The sequence below is a fragment of the Terrapene carolina genome, unplaced genomic scaffold (assembly GCF_002925995.2).
Source record: "Terrapene carolina triunguis isolate 2854851 unplaced genomic scaffold, T_m_triunguis-2.0 Scaffold96, whole genome shotgun sequence".
Lineage (NCBI taxonomy): Eukaryota > Metazoa > Chordata > Testudines > Emydidae > Terrapene > Terrapene triunguis.
Genome location: NW_020664447.1, coordinates 65,073,119 through 65,095,260, shown reverse-complemented (window position 1 = coordinate 65,095,260; position 22,142 = coordinate 65,073,119). Strand labels below are relative to the sequence as shown.

General features: G+C 45.4%; 1 protein-coding gene across 2 annotated transcripts in view; it reads right to left on the bottom strand.

Moving 5' to 3' along the window:
• TSHR (thyroid stimulating hormone receptor) overlaps positions 1-22,142 on the bottom strand; it is a 245,375-nt gene that overhangs the window by 123,505 nt on the left and 99,728 nt on the right. For both annotated transcript variants that reach the window (XM_026651395.1, XM_026651394.2), the window contains exon 2: positions 6,833-6,904. In XM_026651395.1, the coding sequence (XP_026507180.1) occupies positions 6,833-6,904 (72 nt within the window). The remainder of the gene's footprint in view (positions 1-6,832; positions 6,905-22,142) is intronic.

Sequence of the window (22,142 nt, the reverse complement as noted above, 5' to 3'; positions counted from 1 at the left end):
AACCTGATGAGGTTCAACAAGGATAAGTGCAGAGTCCTGCACTTAGGACGGAAGAATCCCATGCACTGCTACAGACTAGGGACCAAGTGGCTAGGCAGCAGTTCTGCAGAAAAGGACCTAGGGGTTACAGTGAACGAGAAGCTGGATATGAGTCAACAATGTGCCCTTGTTGCCAAGAAGGCTAACGGTATTTTGGGCTGTATAAGTAGGAGCACTGCCAGCAGATCGAGGGACGTGATCATTCCCCTCTATTCAGCATTGGCGAGGCCTCATCTGGAGTACTGTGTCCAGTTTTGGGCCCCACACTACAAGAAGGATGTGCAAAAATTGGAAAAGAGTCCAACGGAGGGCAACAAAAATGATTAGGGGTCTGGAGCACATGACTTATGAGGAGAGACTGAGGGAATTGGACTTATTTAGTCTGCAGAAGAGAAGAGTGAGCAGGGATTTGATAACTGCTTTCAACTACCTGAAAGGGGGTTCCAAAGAGGATGGATCTAGCCTGTTGTCAGTGGTAGCAGATGACAGAACAAGGAGTAATGGTCTCAAGTTTCAGTGGGGGAGGTTTAGGTTGGATATTAGGAAAAGCTTTTTCACTAGGAGGGTGACAAAGCACTGGAATGGGTTACCTAGGGAGGTGGTGGAATCTCCTTCCTTAAAGGTTTTTAAGGCCTGGCTTGACAAAACCCTGACTGGGATGATTTAGTTGGGGATTGGGTCCTGCTTTGAGCAGGGAGTTGGACTAGATGACCTCCTGAGGTCCCTTCCAACTCTGATATTCTATGATTCAGACTGAGTTACGTATGTGTGGGCTGAACAGACACTGCTACGTGACATGTTCAAAGGTACAGAGGGCATAAGCACAACTAGAGTGAAGCACCCATAGGGAGACTACTCGAAGAACAACTTTGTGTTACATCCTTGAATGGGAAACTGAGGCAGGCTGCAGCAGACATCCCTTGGCAGAAGAAGGTACTGTACAATAGATATGTCTACTTGCAGGGATTCAGTGGAGAAAGCAAGAGTAGTGATAATGGTTATGGATAGTCAGACAACCACACTTACTAGCAGAGGCAAGGTGGGGGGGGGGGGGTGTGGGGTCACATCATCCCCTCCCAGATTACTTGGTCAAATGATGTGGCCAGGCCCCCTCCCTGTGGAGCAGCTGAGCTGGCAAACTGCACTGGGCACAGAGAGGCAGAGCTGCAGGAGGGGCTGCTGCTTTAACTCTGCCGGGAGAGACAGAGGAACAGTTGAGAACTGCACGGAGGGGGCGCTGCTTTCCGGGAGGGGAGGGGGCATGACTCGATCTATTCTGGAGTTGTGTCCCCCCCACTGTCAGGAGGCACAGGTTGTCTATGCTTACTAGATCACTAGGACTACAAGCTTAAATGGTGAGAATAATACCAAGTACTCCCCATCCCTACTGAAGCATTAGTGATTTTACTAGTGGAGTTCACCTAACTGGGAATCTCTGTACATTTTCACCTGTGAGTACTGTTGATGGAATGAGACTACAGGCATGTGTGTGATGGTATGGCTGGTGCAGTAGTGATTTGCATTACAAACAGGAAACCTGTACAAAAGATTTAGTCCTACAGAAAATGTCAAGGTTCTCTTCACCCACAGTTTCTAACAGAATGGTGAGAGTGGGTGGCCTATAAAATACCCCACTGTACGATGAAATCCAGTGCCTGCTACCAATTAGGTGCAATAAAATGGCAGGAATATTTGGGAAGTAATGATGATACATCTAATGGGTGGATTGGTGATATGAGATGTAGAGCTTTAAATGTGTTTTAACTCTTAGTTTGGTATTCATCAGCAGAATGCATCCACCTGGTTGTTTTTGCAACAATTTGAATTTATAATTTACGTTTTGATTTGGCTGTTTCTAGGTATGACCCAAGAACCCCTCAATGCCAAGTGGCAAGGGGGTTACAAGAATATCCTGATTCTGGTATATACATTCTGTACAAAGAATGCCATGTGAGGTCAAGGAAGAGATGGTTACTCACCTTGTGCAGTAACTGAGGTTATTTGAGATGGTTATCCCTGTGGGTGCTCCACTTTAGTTATCTTGGTTCCCTGTGCTTGTAACTGGAGATTTGTAGTAGCAGTGCCTAGTTGGCTGCACATGCGTGGCAGCCGTCCCACTCCAATTGATTACCTAGCGTGCACAGCCAGCCATCCCCCAGTTCCTTCTCTACCCCAGAGGATTGGCATGAAACTCCGAAGGAGAGGGGAGGTGGGATAGTGGAGCACCCACAGGGACAACCATCTTGAAGAACTGCAGTTACTGCACAAGGTGAGTAACCTTATCTTCTTTGAGGATGTCCCTGTGGGTGCTCCACTTTAGGTGACTGTTGAGCAGTGCCCCTCCATGGAGGGGAGGGGCTTTGGAGTTGATTCATTGATGGTGGATAACACCATGAGTCCAAACTGAGCATCTGCAACTGATTGTTGTTCTAAAGCATAGCGTTTAGTGAAGGTATGGGCAGATGCCCAGATAGATGCTTTGCAAATGTCTGATGGGTACATTATTGAGAAAGGCCATAGATGCTGGTAATGCTCTGGTGGAGTGTGTGCAAACTCCCAGTGGAGCTTGCAGATAGCCGTTTTGGTAGCACAAATGGATACATCTGGATATCCATTTAGATAGTCTGTTTTGAGATGGTTTGGTCCTTCGAACATTCTGTTATGGAAACAAATAGTCAAGATGATTTTCTAATGTTTGTTCTTTCTATGTAGAAAGCGAACGCTCTGCGAATGTCCAGCATGCGAAGTGAGGCCTCCCTGCTGCCAGCACTTGGCTTCGGGAAAAAAAAAAGGTAAGTAAATGGGCTGATTTAAATGAAAAGGGGAGACCACTCTGGGTATGAATTTGGGATGCAGTTGTAGGATTACTTTATCCTTGAAGAACGTAATATAACATGGGTGTGCCATTAGGGCACCTAATTCTCCAACCTGTCTTGCTGACGTGATGGCAATGAGGAAAGCCACCTTCATCAATAAGTGTAACAAAGAGCAAGTTGTGTGGGGTTCAAACGATTTCCCCATGAGACTGCAGAGAACAAGGTTGAGATCCCACATGGGAGTAGGGTTTCTTAGCGTGGGATAAGTGTTTTCTAGGTCTTTAAAGTAGTGTTTAGTCATTGGATGAGCAAAGATCGTGACTGTCCATCTTGTCGTGGAAGGATGTGATGGCAGCCAGCTGTACTCTGATGGAGCTGAGGTTTTCTTTGGCTCCGTAGGCGCCAAGCTGGGAAGTTTGGCTTTAGTGCATGTACCTCCATGAGAGCTTGCCTGCATAGGGTGTTTAGCTCCTTGGGAAGTCTCAGTACTGGACATTTTTGGTGCCTCACAGTCCAGCGCTCTCAGTGCCATCGGTACCAGGGCAGATTTGTACACCACGTTAGCAAGTCCTTTACCGGTACCGGTGGCAGACTTTTCACTCAGAGATTGCTTTCTTTTAGGTGAATCTCATTGTGACAATTAGTGTGACTGCTTTTTGGGAGCAGGCTCCTTAGCAGCTGTTTTTGAAGTAGATCCCCTGTCAGACGCTGCTACTGGTGACCATTGGCCAACAGGAATCCTGGACTCGGGGTCGGAGGCTGGTCTGAGGGATTTCTCTATCATCAGAAGTTTCAATTGGAGATCCCTGGCCTTCCTTGTCCTAGCAGATAATTTTTTGCAGTGTGGATGCTTTTGGGTGATGTGTGTCTCGCCAAGGCAGTGGATACACTGTGCATGGCCATCTGAGATAGGTATTGAAAGTCTGTAGGTCAGGTAGTGTTTAAAGTCAGGGAGAGCCGGGCATGCCTGAGAGGGTAATTGCTTTGGAGAAAGAGGTATAACCCCATTTTTGTTTCTCTCTTCTTGGTTTTTCCCCCCTAAAGCCGAGTACCTGCTGGAGAGGCAGGGTAAAAGAGAAGGGGGAAAAAAAAAAAAAAAAAAAAAAAATCTATAAATTTTTTTGAAGAAAAAAAAAGTAAAATATAGGATATAAAGAATGAAATTTATAGCCAGCGGTGCTGAATAGTTAGCTATGTGGAACTGGAGCATAGCTGAAGAATAGGCTTTCCGCTGGAAAAGGTCAGGGGAACTGTGGAACCCTTATTGAATGGGGGAGGCAACCTAGTGACAGACGATGCGAAAAATGATTAAGTATTCAATACTTTTTTTGCCTCGGTCTTCACAGACAAGGTCAGCTCCCAGACTGCTGCACTGGGCAGCACAGTATGGGTAGGAAGTGAGAAGCCCTCAGTGGCGAAAGAACAGGTTAAGGACTATTTAGAAAAGCTGGACATGCACAAGTCTGTGGGGTCAGATGCAATGCATCCGATGGTGCGGAGGGAGTTGGCTGATGTGACTGCAGAGCCATTGGCCATTATCTTTGAAAACTCATGGTGATCAGGGGAGGTCCCGGACGATTGGAAAAAGGCAAATATAGTGCCCATCTTTTAAAAAGGGAAGAAGGAAAACCCAGGGAACTACAGACCAGTCAGCCTCACCTCAGTCCCCAGAAAAGTCATGGAGCAGGTCCTCAAGGAATCCATTTTGAAGCACTTGGAGGAGAGGAAGGTGACCAGGAACAGTCAACATGGATTCACCAAGGGCAAGTCATGCCTGACCAACCTGATTGGATGAGGGGAAAGCAGTGGATGTGATATGCCTTGACTTTAGCAAAGCTTTTGATACGGTCTCCCACAGTATTCTTCCCAGCAAATTAAAGAAATATGGATTGGATGAATGGACTATAAGGTGGACAGAAAGCTGGCTAGACTGTCGGGCTCAACAGGTAGTGATCAATGGCTCGATGTCTAATTGGCAGCCAGTATCAAGCGGAGTGCCCCAGGGGTCAGTCCTGGGGCTGGTTTTGTTCAACATCTTCATTAATGATCTGGATGATGGGATGGATTTCACCCTCAGCAAGTTTGTGGAGGACACTAAGCTGTTGCTATTGGAACATTTAGTGCGCTTGATGAGGTACATCCATGGATCTTGAAAGGTGTGTTGTGGTAAGTGTTGATCATTGTAGCAGTGGAGATGTGTCTGCAGGTTTTGCATTTGTTGTTCTGGGAGAGTCTGATGCCACTTAGAGTTAGTGTGTCCTGGTCTGTGGATGGCTTGCTTCTGATGAGCTTGGAGAAGGTGTGTGTGGGGGTGTTTGAAGGCCAGAAGAGGGGTTCAGAAAAGATCTTTCAGTATGGGGTCCCCATTGAATATGGGTTGCAGTAGTTTGAGGATACCCTGCATGGATTACAGTGTGGGGTAGGGTGTGACAACTAGGGTGTGCTTTGTATGGAGAAAACACCCATTTTAGAAGCTCTTACACAGTGGGCTACTATTTCTCTAAACCAGCTATTACAATTCTGTAAATAAGTTTCTTTAAAGTTGGATAATCCTTTTTTAAAAATACTATGGGCAAGATTCTGAGATGAGGCTGATCTGGAGAGATGGCAGGTTATGTGTATGTTGTTAGTCCATTGCTGACTATGACAACGATATTGTTGCAGTTCTCATCTATGGTTACGTATATGACTCTGAAGTCCAAACCCTGATGCACAGAGTCAGCCACACTGAGGGCATGGGAAGTCTGTTTCTATGATGTTTGATGATGCAGCTCTCTGGCACCTTTCACGTGCAGCCTGGGGATTATTTTGTTGAACCTGCTCAAAACTGTTACATGCTGATCTTGTCAGAGACTGCCAGTGAGTCCTGTTCTGAGCCATTTGCTCAAGTTCTTTGGGACTGATAACAGCCCACTGGAGACTGCTGTTCAGATTATCTTTAAAGTGTTTATACCAGTGGTTCTTAACCTTTACTGCAGCCTGCACCCCTTTGGTTCTCAAAATATGTTCTCGCACAAAATTAACACTACAATTAGCTTAAAAACTTGAAAACTTTGTTTGTATATTACTGTAATCATTAAAAATGTATAATGTTAATACATAGGTTTGAAGAAACAAAGTAGTTGTACTTACGTGCCTGTGCTTAATTTGTGTTTTTGATGATTTACCTTCTAAAAAACATCTGGCATGTCTCGCACCACCAGAAAGGGCATCTTGCACACCCAAGGGGTGCGTGCATCCCAGGTTAAAAACCACTGGTTTATACAGACAACCCTTCTTTCTTTTGCCCTGACTCAGCTCTCCATATAAGATCTGTTTTGGGAGACGGCGGTCTTCCATTCTGATGACATGTTTGGTCCACCTAAGTTGTGCTCTCAGGAACATTTCCTCAATGCTGATTGTGTTTGCTCTCTCAAAGACAAAAGTGACTTAAAACTCATTTTAGCATTCTGCTGATCCCAGTGCAGCCTTTGTTAAGGGCCAGGCCCCACTGTGCCATACTACAACCTGAAGACTAATTTACACTGGGTATAAATGGCCCCAAGGCACTGAAAATACAGCCCAAGACCAGCATGGTGACAAAACAGGATGGTGGTTATAATGGATGAAACCACCTTTTCATATACAGTGAACTGTAAGAACAAACCCATTTATCACCTCTGTATCAGATGTATTACTTTATCTGGTATTGGTTTACATGCTTAAGAACAGCCAGTGCGGACTATACATAATAAAAAAAAAGATGTGAAGATTGACTGAAATCCTCACAGCTAATAATGGTGCCAATTTTTGCTGTACAGACTCGGATGTACAAAGGAACTATATGGCCCTAACCCTTAAAGTTTACTACTTATATCTTAAAGTATAGCCTTTGTAGCTCGATGTGTGAGAGTCCCACAAGGAGAATTTTTTGAGGGAAGGGAAGAAGTGGTTCTTTTAGTATTTTTATTAAAGTGTAAAAAAAATAGGATACTTACATCCTGGAGATGTTGGGGAGATTAGAAAATGCTCCACTTGGAATTGTTCTCAGATGAGTCTCCATAAACCTCCTACAAAAACAAGTGTTTGTCAGCTAATGTCCTTCAATGGGAAGTGAAATGTAACAAAGCCTTGCATAACTCCAGGCCTACCTGCATCTCTGCTCTCATTTCTCTACATTCCCAGTCTTCCCATGTTTGCTTTGCATCATGGCTGCCTTTGAATTGTTCTCTGTTCTATTTGATTTGTACACACTTCCATTCTAAAAATAGTACCTTTGTCTTCTCCCACAATATTTCAGGAACCCAATAATTGACCAAAAAGACCTTGCAGGGACAAAAATATGGAAAGCCCGACAACTGAAATTGAAGTCTGAAAGTTAAAAAGTTACTATATTGTGTTATAATCCTATAAAATGTGAAACCAAGTCTAGCACCATAATGGTCATAATGCATCTGCTGACACTTCAGTGAGCAATTTCCTCTCATCATTATTGTATTGGCTTTGCAATGCTATGAGACCTAAATTTGTGATTCCATCACATATCAATAAGCTTGATTTGTACTAGTAAAGTCGGCAGCTGTGACTCAAAGATACACAGGAAGCAGAGGTGTGAAGAAAGGTGCCATTTGATTCTAGTTACCTTTCTCCAGTGGAGAAAGGCAAAGCATTTAAAGGGTCTCTGAAAAAATTGAAGTGAAAAATGTAGACATCTTTCTGATTAGCACTGTTATACTGAACTGAGCAGTCCATCCCTTGCTCACTACTTGAAAACATACACCTCCCAATTCTCATTTATAGGGCCCTACCAAATTCAGTCCATCTTGGTCAATTTCACGGTCAGAGGATTTTAAAAAATAGTAAGTGTCATGATTTCAGCTATTTAAATCTGAAATTTCACAGTGTTGTAAGTGTAGGGGTCCTGACACAGAAAGTAGTGGGGGGAGGTTGCAAGGTTATTGTAGGGGTGTGTGTGGTACTGATACCCTTATTTCTGCGCTCCTGCTGGCGGCGGCACTGCCTTCAGAACTTGGTGGCCAGAGAGCAGCGGCTGCTGGCTGGGAGCCCCATTCTGAAGGCGGAGCCACTATCAGCAGCAGCACAGAAGTAAGGAGGGCATGGCATGGTATTGCCACCCTTACTTCTGCGCTGCTGCCTGCAGAGCTGGGCCCTCAGTCAGCAGTCGCCACTCTCCAGCCACCCAGCTCTGAAGACAGCGCAGAAGTAAGGGTGGCAATACCACAATCCCCCCTAAAATAACCTTGTGACCCCCTCTGCAACTCTTTTGGGTCAGGACCTCTAATTTGAGAAATTCTGGTCTCCCCCATGAAATTGGTATAGTATACAGTAAAAGCACACAAGTCCAGATTTCATGGCGGGGAGACCAGATGTCATGGTCTGTGATGCGTTTTTCATGGCTGTGAATTTGGTTGGAACCCTACTCATTCATGTTTTAAGACTACAAAACTAAGTTAGTGTGTCAAAGGCACATTAAGTTTTTTTGGCAGGGTCAAACCCAGTGCCAAGAGAATGGATTGAATACATGGTAGACTGTACAGCCCCATCATTAAGTAATGACATTTACACAGAAAAGATGTCTAATTCCTGCATTTCAGAGAAAAAATGTTTTATCAGAAAAACCTGATAATGTCTGGAATAAAAACAAATTTACAAGGATGGAGGACTCTAAGGCTAGAACAAGAAGCAATGGGCTTAAACTGCAGCAAGGGAGGTCTAGGTTGGACATTAGGAAAAAGTTCTTAACTGTCAGGGTGGTTAAACACTGGAATAAATTGCCTAGGGAGGTTGTGGAATCTCCATCTCTGGAGATATTTAAAAGTAGATTAGATAAAGGTCTATCAGGGATGGTCTAGACAGTATTTGGTCCTGCCATGCGGGCAGGGGACTGGACTCAATGACCTCTCGAGGTCCCTTCCAGTCCTATTTCAGAGTAGCAGCCGTGTTAGTCTGTATCCGCAAAAAGAACAGGAGTACTTGTGGCACCTTAGAGACTAAGGAATTTATTAGAGCATAAGCTTTCGTGGGCTACAACCCACTTCTTCGGATGCATAAGCTTAGTCTCTAAGGTGCCACAAGTACTCCTGTTCTTCTTCCAGTCCTAGAATCTATGAAAAAATCTTTGCCTTCTACAACTCCTCCTAGACAGCTCTCTGCTTACAGGGTTTTGGCTAGTAAGAAAGACTAACTTTTAATTGTCATTTGTGCTAAGTGAAACATGCAATAGGTAGCCTCTCCATATATTTCAAATTAAAAATGCACCTCTCTGCCTCTAATGAGAAAGCAATCTGGGGCTTTGACTGGGGTCCCAATGGGGACCAGCTGAGGTCACTCAATTATGGTGAACTGCAAAGAATGGGGCAGACAATACCCAAAGCTAGTGGATATTTCAATACTTAGATATACCAAGTCAGCACAAAACAGCTTCTTTATTACCTCTGGTTGCCCAGAAACCAACAACACAGTTCCCTTAAAGTAACCCAGCCTCAGGCCTCCATCCAGGTAACCAAGTCAAATATGATGAAGATTTCTGAACATCTTATTTCGTCATATAAAAGAAAAGGTTCTACCAATCCCAAAGGATCGGACACATTACCTCCCAGGTTAATAAATATTCCAGATCTTACCTAAATACATGCTTGCAGCCAATTATTAACAACTAAACTAAAATTTATTAAAAAAGAAAAGAGTATGGTTAAAAGATCAATATATATATACACACACACACACACACACACACACACACACACACACACACACACACGAGTTCACTTCTTGAGGTTTGGATACACAGCAGAGATGGTGAGCTTTGTAGTTTCAAAGAGTTTTTAGAACTTAGACCATAGGTTATAGTCCAGTGTCCAATATCATATTTAGGGTGTTTCCAGCTGAACCGGGACCTCAATCTTGCAACTTAACTTCCCCTGATGAAGCTTAAGGAGATCTGAGATAAAAAGGATTGGGACCCAAGAATTTTTTATACAATTCAGGCCTTCGACAGGTTGGAGTCCCTCAGGGAACAATGGGTAATTAGGGCGACTCTGAAGTAGGTCCATCACCGGTACTTAGCTATACGAATTAACAAGGCAATTGCCTGTTCCTCCACCATTCACAGATGATTTGCTATACATTTCAAAGAGAGATGAATACAACTATATCCTGTGTTTACAATCCATTTAAATGCTAGGATTTCTTTTGATCTCTGAATTATCAGAATATAGCATAGACAGAGACTGTTGATTACACTGTTGACCACTACCCATATATATGTAAATACACAAAAACACAAACATTATGTCCCCAGGTGTCTTGAATTTGAGTCATTCATTCTGCAGGATGTTTAACCCTTTCTGGTCATGTGTCACCGGGGCCACTAATAGTGTCTGTGGCTAGCAGCAGTACACTAGGGAAGGGCATATTCTGCCACCTCTTGCAGCAATGAAACCCAAAACGAGAACCAGGGCAAAGCCTTTCCAAAGTATGAAGCAATAAAGTAACCTTCAAGGTTTCCTCTGACTCAGTACTGAAGCAAGGCCCTAAGTCCTAGTTATGTTTGCTCATTAACTTACTAGCCCTTAATTATCTATTCCAACTTGTACAATTAATATGCTATGCTTTGTGTTATTCTGAAATCAAATTCAATTTGGTTTATGCTATTGTGATGGACTAGTCCATCAGTGACACTGATAGCTAATTAGCTAGTTTAGTAGGGGCCAGGAATCAAGTATCAAGGGACAAGTCTACTAAGCTCAAAGTGTGCAGAGCTCTGACAATCAGCTGAGTACCGATCTCATCCCCTCCCCATCATTGCCCTTCACTGTTGAGGAGATAAATAAGGCCCTTTCACCCATGAAAAGCAGGAAAGCTGCAGGATGTGATCATGTCTTTCCAGAATTTCTTAAAAATCTCAAGACCAAGGGATGGAAATGGCTGGCAGCACGGATTTCCAATATCCATTCCTCAGGGCTCGTCCCAAGGAGCTGACAAGACTATGGTTATTGCCATTGCTAAAATGGGATGGCAACCACTAATCCTTCATTGTACCAGTCCATATTATTCCTCTGCATGTCAAACAAGCTCATGGAGAGGATATTACTAGCAAGGATTTTGTTGCTTGTAGAAGTAAAGTTACTGAATTAACAAGTGGAGGATTTCTGACAAGGCTGCAGCTGCATCTTAGCCTTAAACACACATTGAGGTGGGGAATATTCTTAAGATTTAAGAATGAGGAAGCTTTCTTAGAACTATCTGCCACCTACAACACCATATGGAGCAACAGCCTCCTTTTGAAACCCAGCAATATTATCCTATGCAATACAATAACAAAACCCTTCTGAGACGTTCTGACCAATCACAGGTTTTGCATTTTCCACAGTGACCAGGTCAGTAGGCCATGCACTCTTAACTATAGTCTACCACAGAGATTAGTCCCAGCATGATTCTGTTTAATATCTAGACCTGCAATCTTCTGAAAGCATGGAAATTTGTCTGTACTGATGATATTGCTCTAACCACTCAGGCATAGAACAAATCCTAACTAAGGACCTTTAAAATCATGGGAGATTATTATATTGGCAGCTAACACAAAACCCCACTATGACGGTCACGTCAGCATTTCATCTAAACAATCAAAAGGATTGAGCAGAACTGCATGTGGACTTTTGTGGTAAGCAGATAAGATATATCCCACCCCAAAATATCTTGGTCTGACATTAGACTGAAGCCTCACATACCACAACACCTGAAAAATATCCAAAACAAAACAAATATGCATATAAATCTCATTCAGAAACTGGGAGGAACTATGTGGGGAGCCAGTGCAAAAACCCTACAAGACCTCTTTACGGGTTCTTGTCTACTCTACGGCATAATACTGCTCATCTGTCGGGACACAGCTCTTACATTTCACTTGTAGATTTTCAACACCATCATGTGGATCATTACAAGTACAATAAAACACCACAACCCTGGTTTCCCATACTGGTGCACACCACCCACCCCAAATTTGTGACATGAAAATCCTTCAGGAGTTCCATCATATTCAAAGACACAGAGATCTTCCAATACATGAAGACCTAAATAATACACTGAGACACCAACTGAAATCTAGAAAAATTTTTTGGCTTGCAGTGCAAGAACTCAAAAACATAGGGTCTTCCCTAAAAGATGAATGGTGAAGAAGGTGGAAGGATGGCAACATCCCAAACACATACCTGGCAACATCCCAAACACAAGGACCTAACCAAAGAATCCAGTGGCTTTTCACTCCCATGAAAAGTATGGCCCTCTCTGAATTGCATCCACACATCACATAGCAGACGCACCAAGCTTCTTCATAAATGGGGACTGAGAAAATCTTATGACTGTGTAAATTGACTTCAAACTAGGGAACACCTCAATCAATGTCCCAAACAATAATATTCTGGTGGTATCTCTGCATCTGCTCCACATCACCTAGTTCAATTAGTAGGATGGCCAACCTAAACTTGGATGTTGCTGTTTTTAAGACATACAAAAAGAATTAGTGGGGGCAGAGTAAAAATTATAAAGCTTACCCCAACTTTCAGAATCAGTCTAGCCTGAACTTAGGTGAGAGAATTGCTCAAGCTTTCACCAGATTTGGGGTCAGGAAGGCATTTTCCCAGGTCGAATTGGTAGGCACCTTGGATTTTCTTCCACCTTCCATTGCAGGGGCTTCTGACATTGGCGACACCTCAGCCTCTCCTTTTCTTTGTCTGTGGCACACAACAGTTTAAACTCCTGAGGATTGTAATGATTTAGTCTAACCAAAAGCACTGGGCTCAGAATAGGAGTATCTGAGTGAAATGTAATGCCCTAAGATATACAAAAGGTCAGACTAGATCAGGGATCGGCAACCTTTGGCATGCGGCCTGGCGAGCCGGGCCGGTTTGTTTACCCGCTGCGTCCTCCGGTTCGGCCGATCGCGACTCCCACTTGCTGCGGTTCACCGCTCCAGGCCAATGGGGGCGGCGGGAAGCGGTGGCCAGCACATCCCTCGGCTCGCGCCGCTTCCTGCAGCCCCCATTGGCCTGGAGCGGCCAACCACGGCCAGTGGGAGCTGCGATCAGCCAAACCTGCGGACGCGGTAGGTAAACAAACCTGATTAGATGATCTAATGTTCCCTTCTAGCCTTAAATTCTATGAAATCTATACAATTTCACCCAGTAAAAAATGCATTCGATTTTCCTTACTTTGATTTGGAAAATCAGGTTGCACACTACTAAAAATCAACTGGTCACATTTCAGAAATGCAGGACATTCTGAATGTTGGTTTTATTTATTCTTAGAGGATTTTTTCCTACTATTCTAGACTCTTACCAAACACATTTCTTTCAGGTAGCACATTATACTTTAAACCTGAGGCAAATGGTCACAGAGCTAAAACAGGTGGAAGCTGGAGACAGAGGGACAAATCCTAGCTCCAATACAGTCAGTGGCAAAACTCCCACTGATTTCAATGGGACTAGGAATTGGTCACCCAGGGTATACCACATGTATAGTACAAGCTTATCTGTACTTCCAGGCCTTTCCAGAAGTGAAAGTAGAGGTAAATGGATGGCAGAGGATGATTGAGAGAGTTTTGGTTTTTAAGTAAAGCTGTATGAATAAATAGCAGTAAACAAATGGAAGAATTTTTCCTCTGTTCAAATTATCTAGAAGCAAAATGACAATTTTCTCAAATATATTTGTTGAACAACTTCTATCACTATTTCCTAATTTGTAGATTGTGAAGGTTCATTATCTGACATTTAAGCCGGTGGTTAGTTTCAACAGGACAGAGATCACTATTCCTTAACTGGATGAATCAAGCTTCTGGTTCACATACTTCCATCTGAAATTCACTGGACATATGTGATGCAGATTGTCTGTTATCTAAACTGAAAACAAAACAAAGCATTCTCTTCTCTGACTGACTACTCTGACCTCTTGCTTGCCTGTCACTGCTAGCTTCACCTCCATGGCCCAAGATGCTTCCCTCTCTCCTTCTCCCTACCCCCTTTTCCTCCCTCACCCCTTAAAGTCTCTTGTCCTGCCCTTTTTCTTTCTATACTCTTAGGCCTGGTCTACACTAGGCTTTTATGTCGAATTTAGCGCCGTTATATCGAATTAACCCTGCACCCGTCCACACCAGGAAGCCATTTAGTTCGACATAGAGCTCTCTTTAAATCGATTTCTGTAATCCTCCCCAACGAGAGGAGTAGCGCTAAATTCGAAATGGCCATATCGAATTAGGCTAGGTGTGGATGGAAATCGACGCTAATAGCTCCGGGAGCTATCCCACAGTGCACCACTCTGTTGACGCTCTGGACAGCAGTCTGAGCTCGGATGCTCTGACCAGCCACACCCCGGGAAAATTTGAATGCCTTTTCCTGTCTGGGCAGTTTGAAGCGCAGTTTGTTTGGACACCGTGGCGAGCTCAGCAGCAGTGGCAACGATGCAGAGCTCTCCAGCAGAGATGGCCGTGCAATCCAATAGAAAGAGGGCCCCAGCATGGACGGATCGGGAAGTCTTGGATCTCATCGCTGTGTGGGGAGATGAGTCCGTGCTTGCCGAGCTGCGCTCCAAAAGACGGAATGCAAAGACCTATCAGAAGATCTCTAAAGCCATGGCAGAGAGAGGCTACAGCCGGGATGAAACGAAGTGCCGCGTGAAAATCAAGGAGCTGAGACAAGGCTGCCAGAAGACCAAAGAGGCAAACGGACGCTCTGGATCCCAGCCCCACACATCCCGTTTCTACGAGGCACTGCATTCCATCCTAGGTGCGGCCGCCACCACTACCCCACCCCTGACCGTGGACTCTGAGGATGGGATATTGTCCGCGGCCGGTTCCTCCGACATGTTAGCGGACGGGGAAGATGAAGAAGGAGATGAGGACGACGAGGCAGTCGACAGCGCTGGCACCGCTGATTTCCCCGACAGCCAGGAGCTCTTCATCACCCTGACAGATCCCCTACCAACCGTCCCCCGCCGTTACCCCAGACACAGATTCAGGGGAAGGATCAAGCAGTAAGTGTTTTAAATATCTAAACATTTATTTACAACGTAACTGGCACATTTAAAATATTAACAGTAGCTAAAGTGCTTCAAAACATGTAAACAGGAAAGTCAAACAAAAGGGGAATCTGTGCAAAGTGTATCATGATTAGTCTGTCTTTGGGCGCCTCAATATGTAGTCCGAACCATTTTCAAAAAATTTCACAATGTCCGCTTCATGATTATAGTGCCCAAAACCCTGCAGTCACTTGTCCCTCCAAGGGCACCTAAGCCAAGAACTGGTCAATGTAAGCGGGGATAGAGGCGAGATCCTCCGGGGAGAACTCCTCATACACCTCCTGCAGGTGTTTTTCCAGCCTCATGAGCAGGTTCCTGGGCAGGGAGAGCTTATTAGGCCCCCCGTGGTAGGACACGTTTCCCTGCCACAACGCCAGCAGGTACTCCGGGATCATGGCCTTGCATAGCATTGCAGCAAATGGACCCGGTTTCTGCAGGCTGTCCCGGAGCATCTTCTCCTTCTGGCTCTCCGAGACCTTCAGGAGGGTGATGTCTGGCATGACTCCCTGCTGTGAATTAGGTAGGGGAAAGTTAGTATTGGGACAGCTTGCCCGTCCCTTTACAGACCTGCAACCGCCGGTTTACAGCCACGCGGTTTACAGCCGCGAGGGGGTGGGACAGGGCCAGAGTTCATGCTTGCAGGATTGCTGCCAGCAGAGACTCGCATTGCTTTCTATGTGAAAGGAGGCCAGTGCCACTCTTAAAGTTTTAAGCGGCCACAAGTCTACGGCTTACCATGTTTGCCAGCTAGACAAAGTCTGGTGTCCAGCCCTGCTCCTCAGCTCGCCACAGCAAGACCGCAGGCACTGTAGAAGAGGGCCGAAAATTTGACCTTGTCCTCAGTGCGCGTGTGATAGGTGCTCTGCATGGTCTTGTTCACAGAGAAAGACTATGTTCTCTGTTCACAGATACATTGCTCTGTCTCAGGAATTCACTCCCTTTTTCCAATTCCCACAGCCACATCTGCCCAGAGGCTAGCGCACATTAGGAGGAGGAAGAAGAGGACACGGGAAGACATGTTTGCTGAACTAATGGCATGCTCCCGAGCACAGGCAGCCCAGCAGACACAGTGGAGGGAGAACTTGTCCCAAATGCACAGGGCAAACATGGAACGGGAGGAGAGGTGGCGACAGGAGGACAGGCAGGCTACTCAAACGCTGCTTGGACTAATGAGGGAGCAAACGGACACGCTCCGCCGCCTTGTGGATGTTCTGCAGGACCGGAGGCAGGAGGAGAGAGCCCCGCTGCAGTCTCTCTGTAACTGCCCTGCCCCGCCACCAAGTCCCATACCCTCCTCACCCAAAGTCCAAACACGGAGGGGTGGAAGGGGCCGTGAAAAATTTCACTCCACCCCTGCGGACTGCTCTACCACTAGAAGGCTCTCATTCCCCAAAATTTGAAAAGTCCTTTCCTACCCGCCTCACACAAGACCCCGTCCAAGTTTCACGCCCCCGTTCCATGTGCGGTTGTTAATAAAGAATACGTTTCTGTTCATTTCTGTTTCCATCCTCTTCTTTTGGAGGGGAGTCTGTCTGAAGGGGGGGGGGGAAGGGGCTTGGTCATTGGACAGGACAGTCACCTTTAGCAGGGGGCAGGTGCAGCAGCAGGGCACATATACAGTGCAGTGACTAGTTATCCTGGTCAGTCTGGGAGGTGGTTTTCATGTTTTGTGTGGTGGGGGGTGGTGGTGTTGCTCTGTGACTTGGTGGCGGGGGAGGGCAGTTACAGATCTTATGCAGCGGTCCTTACCCTGCATCACAGAACCGCGCAGCAGGGGATCTGTAACCCTCCTCCCCCTGCAAGACAGTCACATAGCCGAGACATACACGCAGTCCCGGCCAGGAGGGCTGGCAGGCTCCGTTGAAACAACCAGTCCACCACCGCGGAGCCTGTCATTCCTGGAGTTTAGAAGCATCATTTGCATCACAACCGTAAACCCGCCCCCCGCCACAGTCTGCGTCCCAGGTTTAAAACATTCCCGCGAAAACAGTAATAAAGACAACGGTGTCCATTAACAAAACAGAACAGATTTTATTTTTTGGGAAGGGGGTGAAGGGAGTATGTAATTGGAGAGGATAGTCGATGGCAACTGGGTAAAGAAACGGGGCAAGTTCTGCTTCTGTGTCCACAAACTTAAAAGTCACTGGGTACCCTGCTCAGCCTTGAAACTGGCTTTCAAAGCCTCCTGGATGCACAGCGCGTCCCGCTGGGCTCTTCTAATCGCCCGGCTGGGCGTAATCAGCAGCCAGGCTATTTGCTGCAACCTCCCACCCCGCCATAAAGGTCTCCCCCTTGCTCTCACACAGATTGTGGAGCACACAGCAAGCTGCAATAACGATGGGGATATTGGTTTCGCTGAGATCACAGCGAGTCAGTAAGCTTCTCCATCTCCCCTTGAGATGGCCAAAAGCACACTCCACCACCATTCTGCACTTGCTCAGCCGGTAGTTGAACAGTTCTTTTTCTGTGTCCAGGGCGCCAGTATAGGGCTTCATGAGCCAGGGCATTAGCGGGTAGGCTGGGTCCCCGAGGATCACTGTAGGCATCTCCACATCCCCAACAGTTATCTTGTGGTCCGGGAAGTAAATACCTTCCTGCAGCCGTCTAAACAGACCAGAGTTCCTGAACACGCGAGCGTCATGAACCTTGCCCGGCCATCCGACGGTGATGTTTGTAAAACGTCCCCGATGGTCCACCAGTGCTTGCAGCACCATTGAAAAGTAGCCCTTTCTGTTGATGTACTGGCTGGCCTGGTGGTCCGGTCCCAGGATAGGGATGTGAGTCCCATCTATAGCCCCACCGCAGTTTGGGAATCCCATCGCGGCGAAGCCATCTATGATGACCTGCGCGTTTCCCAGGGTGACTACCTTTGAAAGCAGTACCTTAACGATTGCGTTGGCTACTTGCATCACAACAACCCCCACGGTAGATTTGCCCACACCAAAGTGGTTCGCGACTGACCGGTAGCTGTCTGGCGTTGCAAGCTTCCAGAGGGCTATGGCCACTCGCTTCTGGACAGTCAGGGCTGCTCGCATCCGGGTGTCACTGCGCTTCAGGGCAGGGGACAGCAACTCACAAAGTTCGAGGAAAGTCCCCTTCCGCATGCGAAAGTTTCGCAGCCACTGGGATTCATCCCAGACCTGCAGCACTATGCGGTCCCACCAGTCCGTGCTTGTTTCCCGGGCCCAGGATCGCCGTTCCACAATAACCACATGACCCATTGCCACCATTGTGTCCTGGGCGCTGGGGCTCGTGGTTTCTGACAGCTCTGTGCTACTCTCCGACTTCAGGCCATCACGGCGGTGTCGTAGCCTCCTCGCCTGATTTATCTGCATCTGCCTCAGGGAAAGGTGTATGATAAGCTGCGAGGCGTTGAGAACGGCCACAACTGCAGCGATGGTCGCAGCGTGATCCATGATCGCAGTGCTGTGGCGTCCGCGCTGTCACTGACCAGAAAAGTGCGCAAACTGATTTCCCGCCGGCGCTTTCATGGAGGGAGGGAGGGCGTTAGTGACGGACGGATGACGACACATTTTTTTACCCAGCAGGCATTGGCGGCTCGACCCAGAATTCCAATGGGCAGCGGGGACTGCGGGAACTGTGGGATAGCTGCCCACAGTGCACCGCTTCCAATGTCGACGCTTTCCCTGGTAGTGTGGACTGACAAAGTCGAATTACTGTCCTTAGTGTGGACAGACACGTTCGACTTTCTAATATCGATTGCACATATTCGATTTAACTAAAATCGAACTACTCTCGTAGTGTAGACATACCTGTAGTAATTTATCTGTTACTGTGGTGGTATGAAAAAATCTGCATGTAAAAAGCTACAAAAAAAACTTCCATGTTACTATCATGATTTTTGCCAATTATTACTGTTTCATTAGCAAAGAGTGAAGTTGAATGCAGCTTAAATTGAACCAACAGAACTTTATTAAACACTGTGCACTGCTCTGTCCATGTCCCTGAGTTGCTTCTAGACTAACCTCACCTGGTATTCCCTCAGTAACAGCACTTCTAGGGAACATGAGCTTTCTGACTCCAGTTCCACTGATCATGATACACTTACTATACTAGTACTTTGCTTCCTTCCCCCCCCCCCCCCCCCCCCTTTCTTTCTTTCCCCCTTTTTTTTTTCCCTTTTTCTTCCACTTTTTTTTATTTTTTTTTTTTTTTTTTTTTTTTCCTCCCCCCCCCCCCCCCTCTTTGTCTGTTCTGTCTCCCTATATTGTAAATGCTTTAGGGCAGAGATCTTGTTTTCTTAACTGTTTGTTAAGCTCCCAACTCCACCTGAGGCTTTTGAGCACTAACACAATATTAATATTACATAAAATGATTTTTCCATAAACGTTACTGGTAGCAAGTTTGTTCATTAGAATATTCTCAGAAAGCAAACACAAAGGAGCAAATCCAGGCAAAGAAAATTAGTGTACAAATTCAAATAAATATTTCCTGAGAAGTTTCTCCAGTACTTGCCCAGTTTTATTTTTGGACATTAGTACAATTTATTTATTTTTCAATAAAGTTTGTCCCTGTACCTAAAGCTCTGGGTGGTCAGATGTTAAATAAATAGAAATAAATAAAACACATTATGTTTGCAGTATTGTTATAGCCATGCTGCTCCCAGGATATGAGAGACAACGGGGGTGAGGTACTATTTTTTATTGGATCTACTTCTCTGGGTGGAAAGGACAAGCTTTGTAGGAGACCACTTAAAATGTACTGGGCAATTAAGGATTAGCAGGCAGGAGGGTCTTGATCCATTGGTGCTACACATGCCTATCACAACATGTGGCATATCTCATCCAGTGCATCAAATGCCTCAACAACAACTATAAGGCGAAACCAGACAATCACTACACTCTCAAATAAACTCACACAGAAAAATAAGACAAAAACACCATATAATCCCTGGGCAAACACTTTTCACAACCCCATCACTCTATATCTGTCCAATCAGTCCTCATTCTCAAAGGAAACCTGCATAGCATGTCCAAAAAACAAGCCTTGGAACTTAAATTCATAACTCTGCTAGACACTAAAAAACCATGGACTCTCAGACTCTGGTTTTATGACTCATTACAACAATTTGTAACACATCCTACAACCTGCTAACCCTTAACTGCCCAATTTGTTTTAAGTGGCCTCCTACAGCATGTGTGAACTCCTTATGCTTAACAAGCTGTCCCACCTTTTATTTTGCTCACTCTGGTTACTTTCTCCAGACCTGAGGAAGGGCTCTGTGTAAGCCTGAAAATTTGTCCCTTCCACCAAGAGAAGTTGGTCCAATAAAATATATTACTTCACCCACCTTGTCTTAAACAAATTACATTGTACACACCCACCTCATCTGAGAGGAAGTTATCTATTCCTCTTTTTTTGAAGGGCAAAGGAAAAACAAAGAAGGCGCTACCTCTTTCTCCCCTCTACTTCACCCACATAATATGAAAAGGCATTAGAAATCTTAACTGGTGTAGTGCTCAGGTTAAAATAAAGTTGGAAGAGTTATGACAGCCTCAAGCCTTGGGAGCGGACTGGCTTGAGGAAGGCAGAACAGAGCTATTAGCCAAATTAACCCTCCCTGCACTAGTTAGAAAGTCTAAGGGCTTGTCTACATGTACAGCCCTGAAGTGGCACAGCTGCACTGGTGCAGCTGCACTACTTTAGTGAACACAAGGGAGAGCTTCTGCCTTTGGCATAGTTAATCCACCTCTGCGAGAGGCAATAGCTATGTCGATGGGAGAGCTTCTCCCATCAACATAGCATTATATACACCAGGGGTTAGGTCAGTATAACTGCATCAGTCAGGGGTGATGTCATATCCCTGAATTAACATAGTTGTACCGCTGTAAGTTTGTAGTGTAGACCTGGCATAAGGGAGCCATCGTCTCTAACTCCTCAGGGCATTCATTGTGTCTGTTGTTCCAGTCCCCATGCATTTAATAATTCCTTTATACCTATATATTTCACAAATAAACCACCCAGCTCTTAACAACTCTGTCCAACATCCTCACATTAATGGCCCCTAGCCCAGACCATCTCCACTGAGACAGTAGGATATCTCAGAAAGAAGGAAAACACTACAGGGAAATGATTTTCTACTTAATCAAAAAAAATTACATGCAAATATATTTACCCATTACTATGGTATTTTAACAAAAGCTTTTCTACATTAGGAAGAGAATAATACACACAGAAAGCATGTCTAGTACCACTAATTAAAAAATAGCATAATTACTACGATTTACCACAGCTTAATTTTCTGTTGTTCATATTAAACACACCAACTCACTGAAAGTATAGGAAAGTCCTCAATCTTTATTGCAAACAATGAATCAAACACATTACAGAGGTTTGATTTAATTTTTCTTACACCCTTCACTAAAAAAAAATTGCAGATTAAGTACACTATGGGAAAATAAAATGCCTTATTTTAGCAAATTAACTGTCATTTTATAAATTGGAGAGATGGGTCTTTCACTAAGACCTATGAGTTATAGGTGAAATACTGCGATAGTGCCCCCTTTGCTTTTATATAATGTATGAAATAAGGTTTGAAAGGAGTTTATTTCTTCTTTCTGTTCTTCTGCTTTGGTATTTATATTAGAAATTCAGGTCTTATCTGCACTATTTTTCTTGGAAGATTTTATTGACAACTGATCAATGACAGTAGAATGACATCTGTCACCATCTCCTGGTGTGGTCTTTCTAGGAGTCTTAGCTTCTCCTGACTGACCCTTCTTAGCCTGTTCTCTATTCAGTCAGGTTTTTAGACCCTCATCTCAAATTAAGTGTCAGCTCTTCAATTTTAAGGCTTGCAGTCTCCTGGCTGTTTTTTGTTTGTTTGTTTTGGAAGCAGCCTGACACAGGCTATCATAGGGTTACCATATTTCAGCAAGTAAAAGAGGACGGGAGGAGCCCTGCCCTAGCCCTGCCCCTGTCCTGCCCTAGCCCCATCCCATCCTGCCCTAGCCCCACCCCTGCCCTTCCCACTTCCCCCCCTCAGAACCCCCAACCCTCCCCCCCACTCCTTGTCCCCTGACTGCCCCCTCCTGGGACCCCTGCCCCTAACTGCCCCCCCGGACTCCACCCCCTACCTAAGCCTCCCTGCCTCTTGTCCCCTGACTGCCCCAACCCTTATCCACACCCCCACCCCCAGACAGACCCCTGGGACTCCCATGTCCCATCCAACCATTCCCCACCCCCTGACAGCCCCCC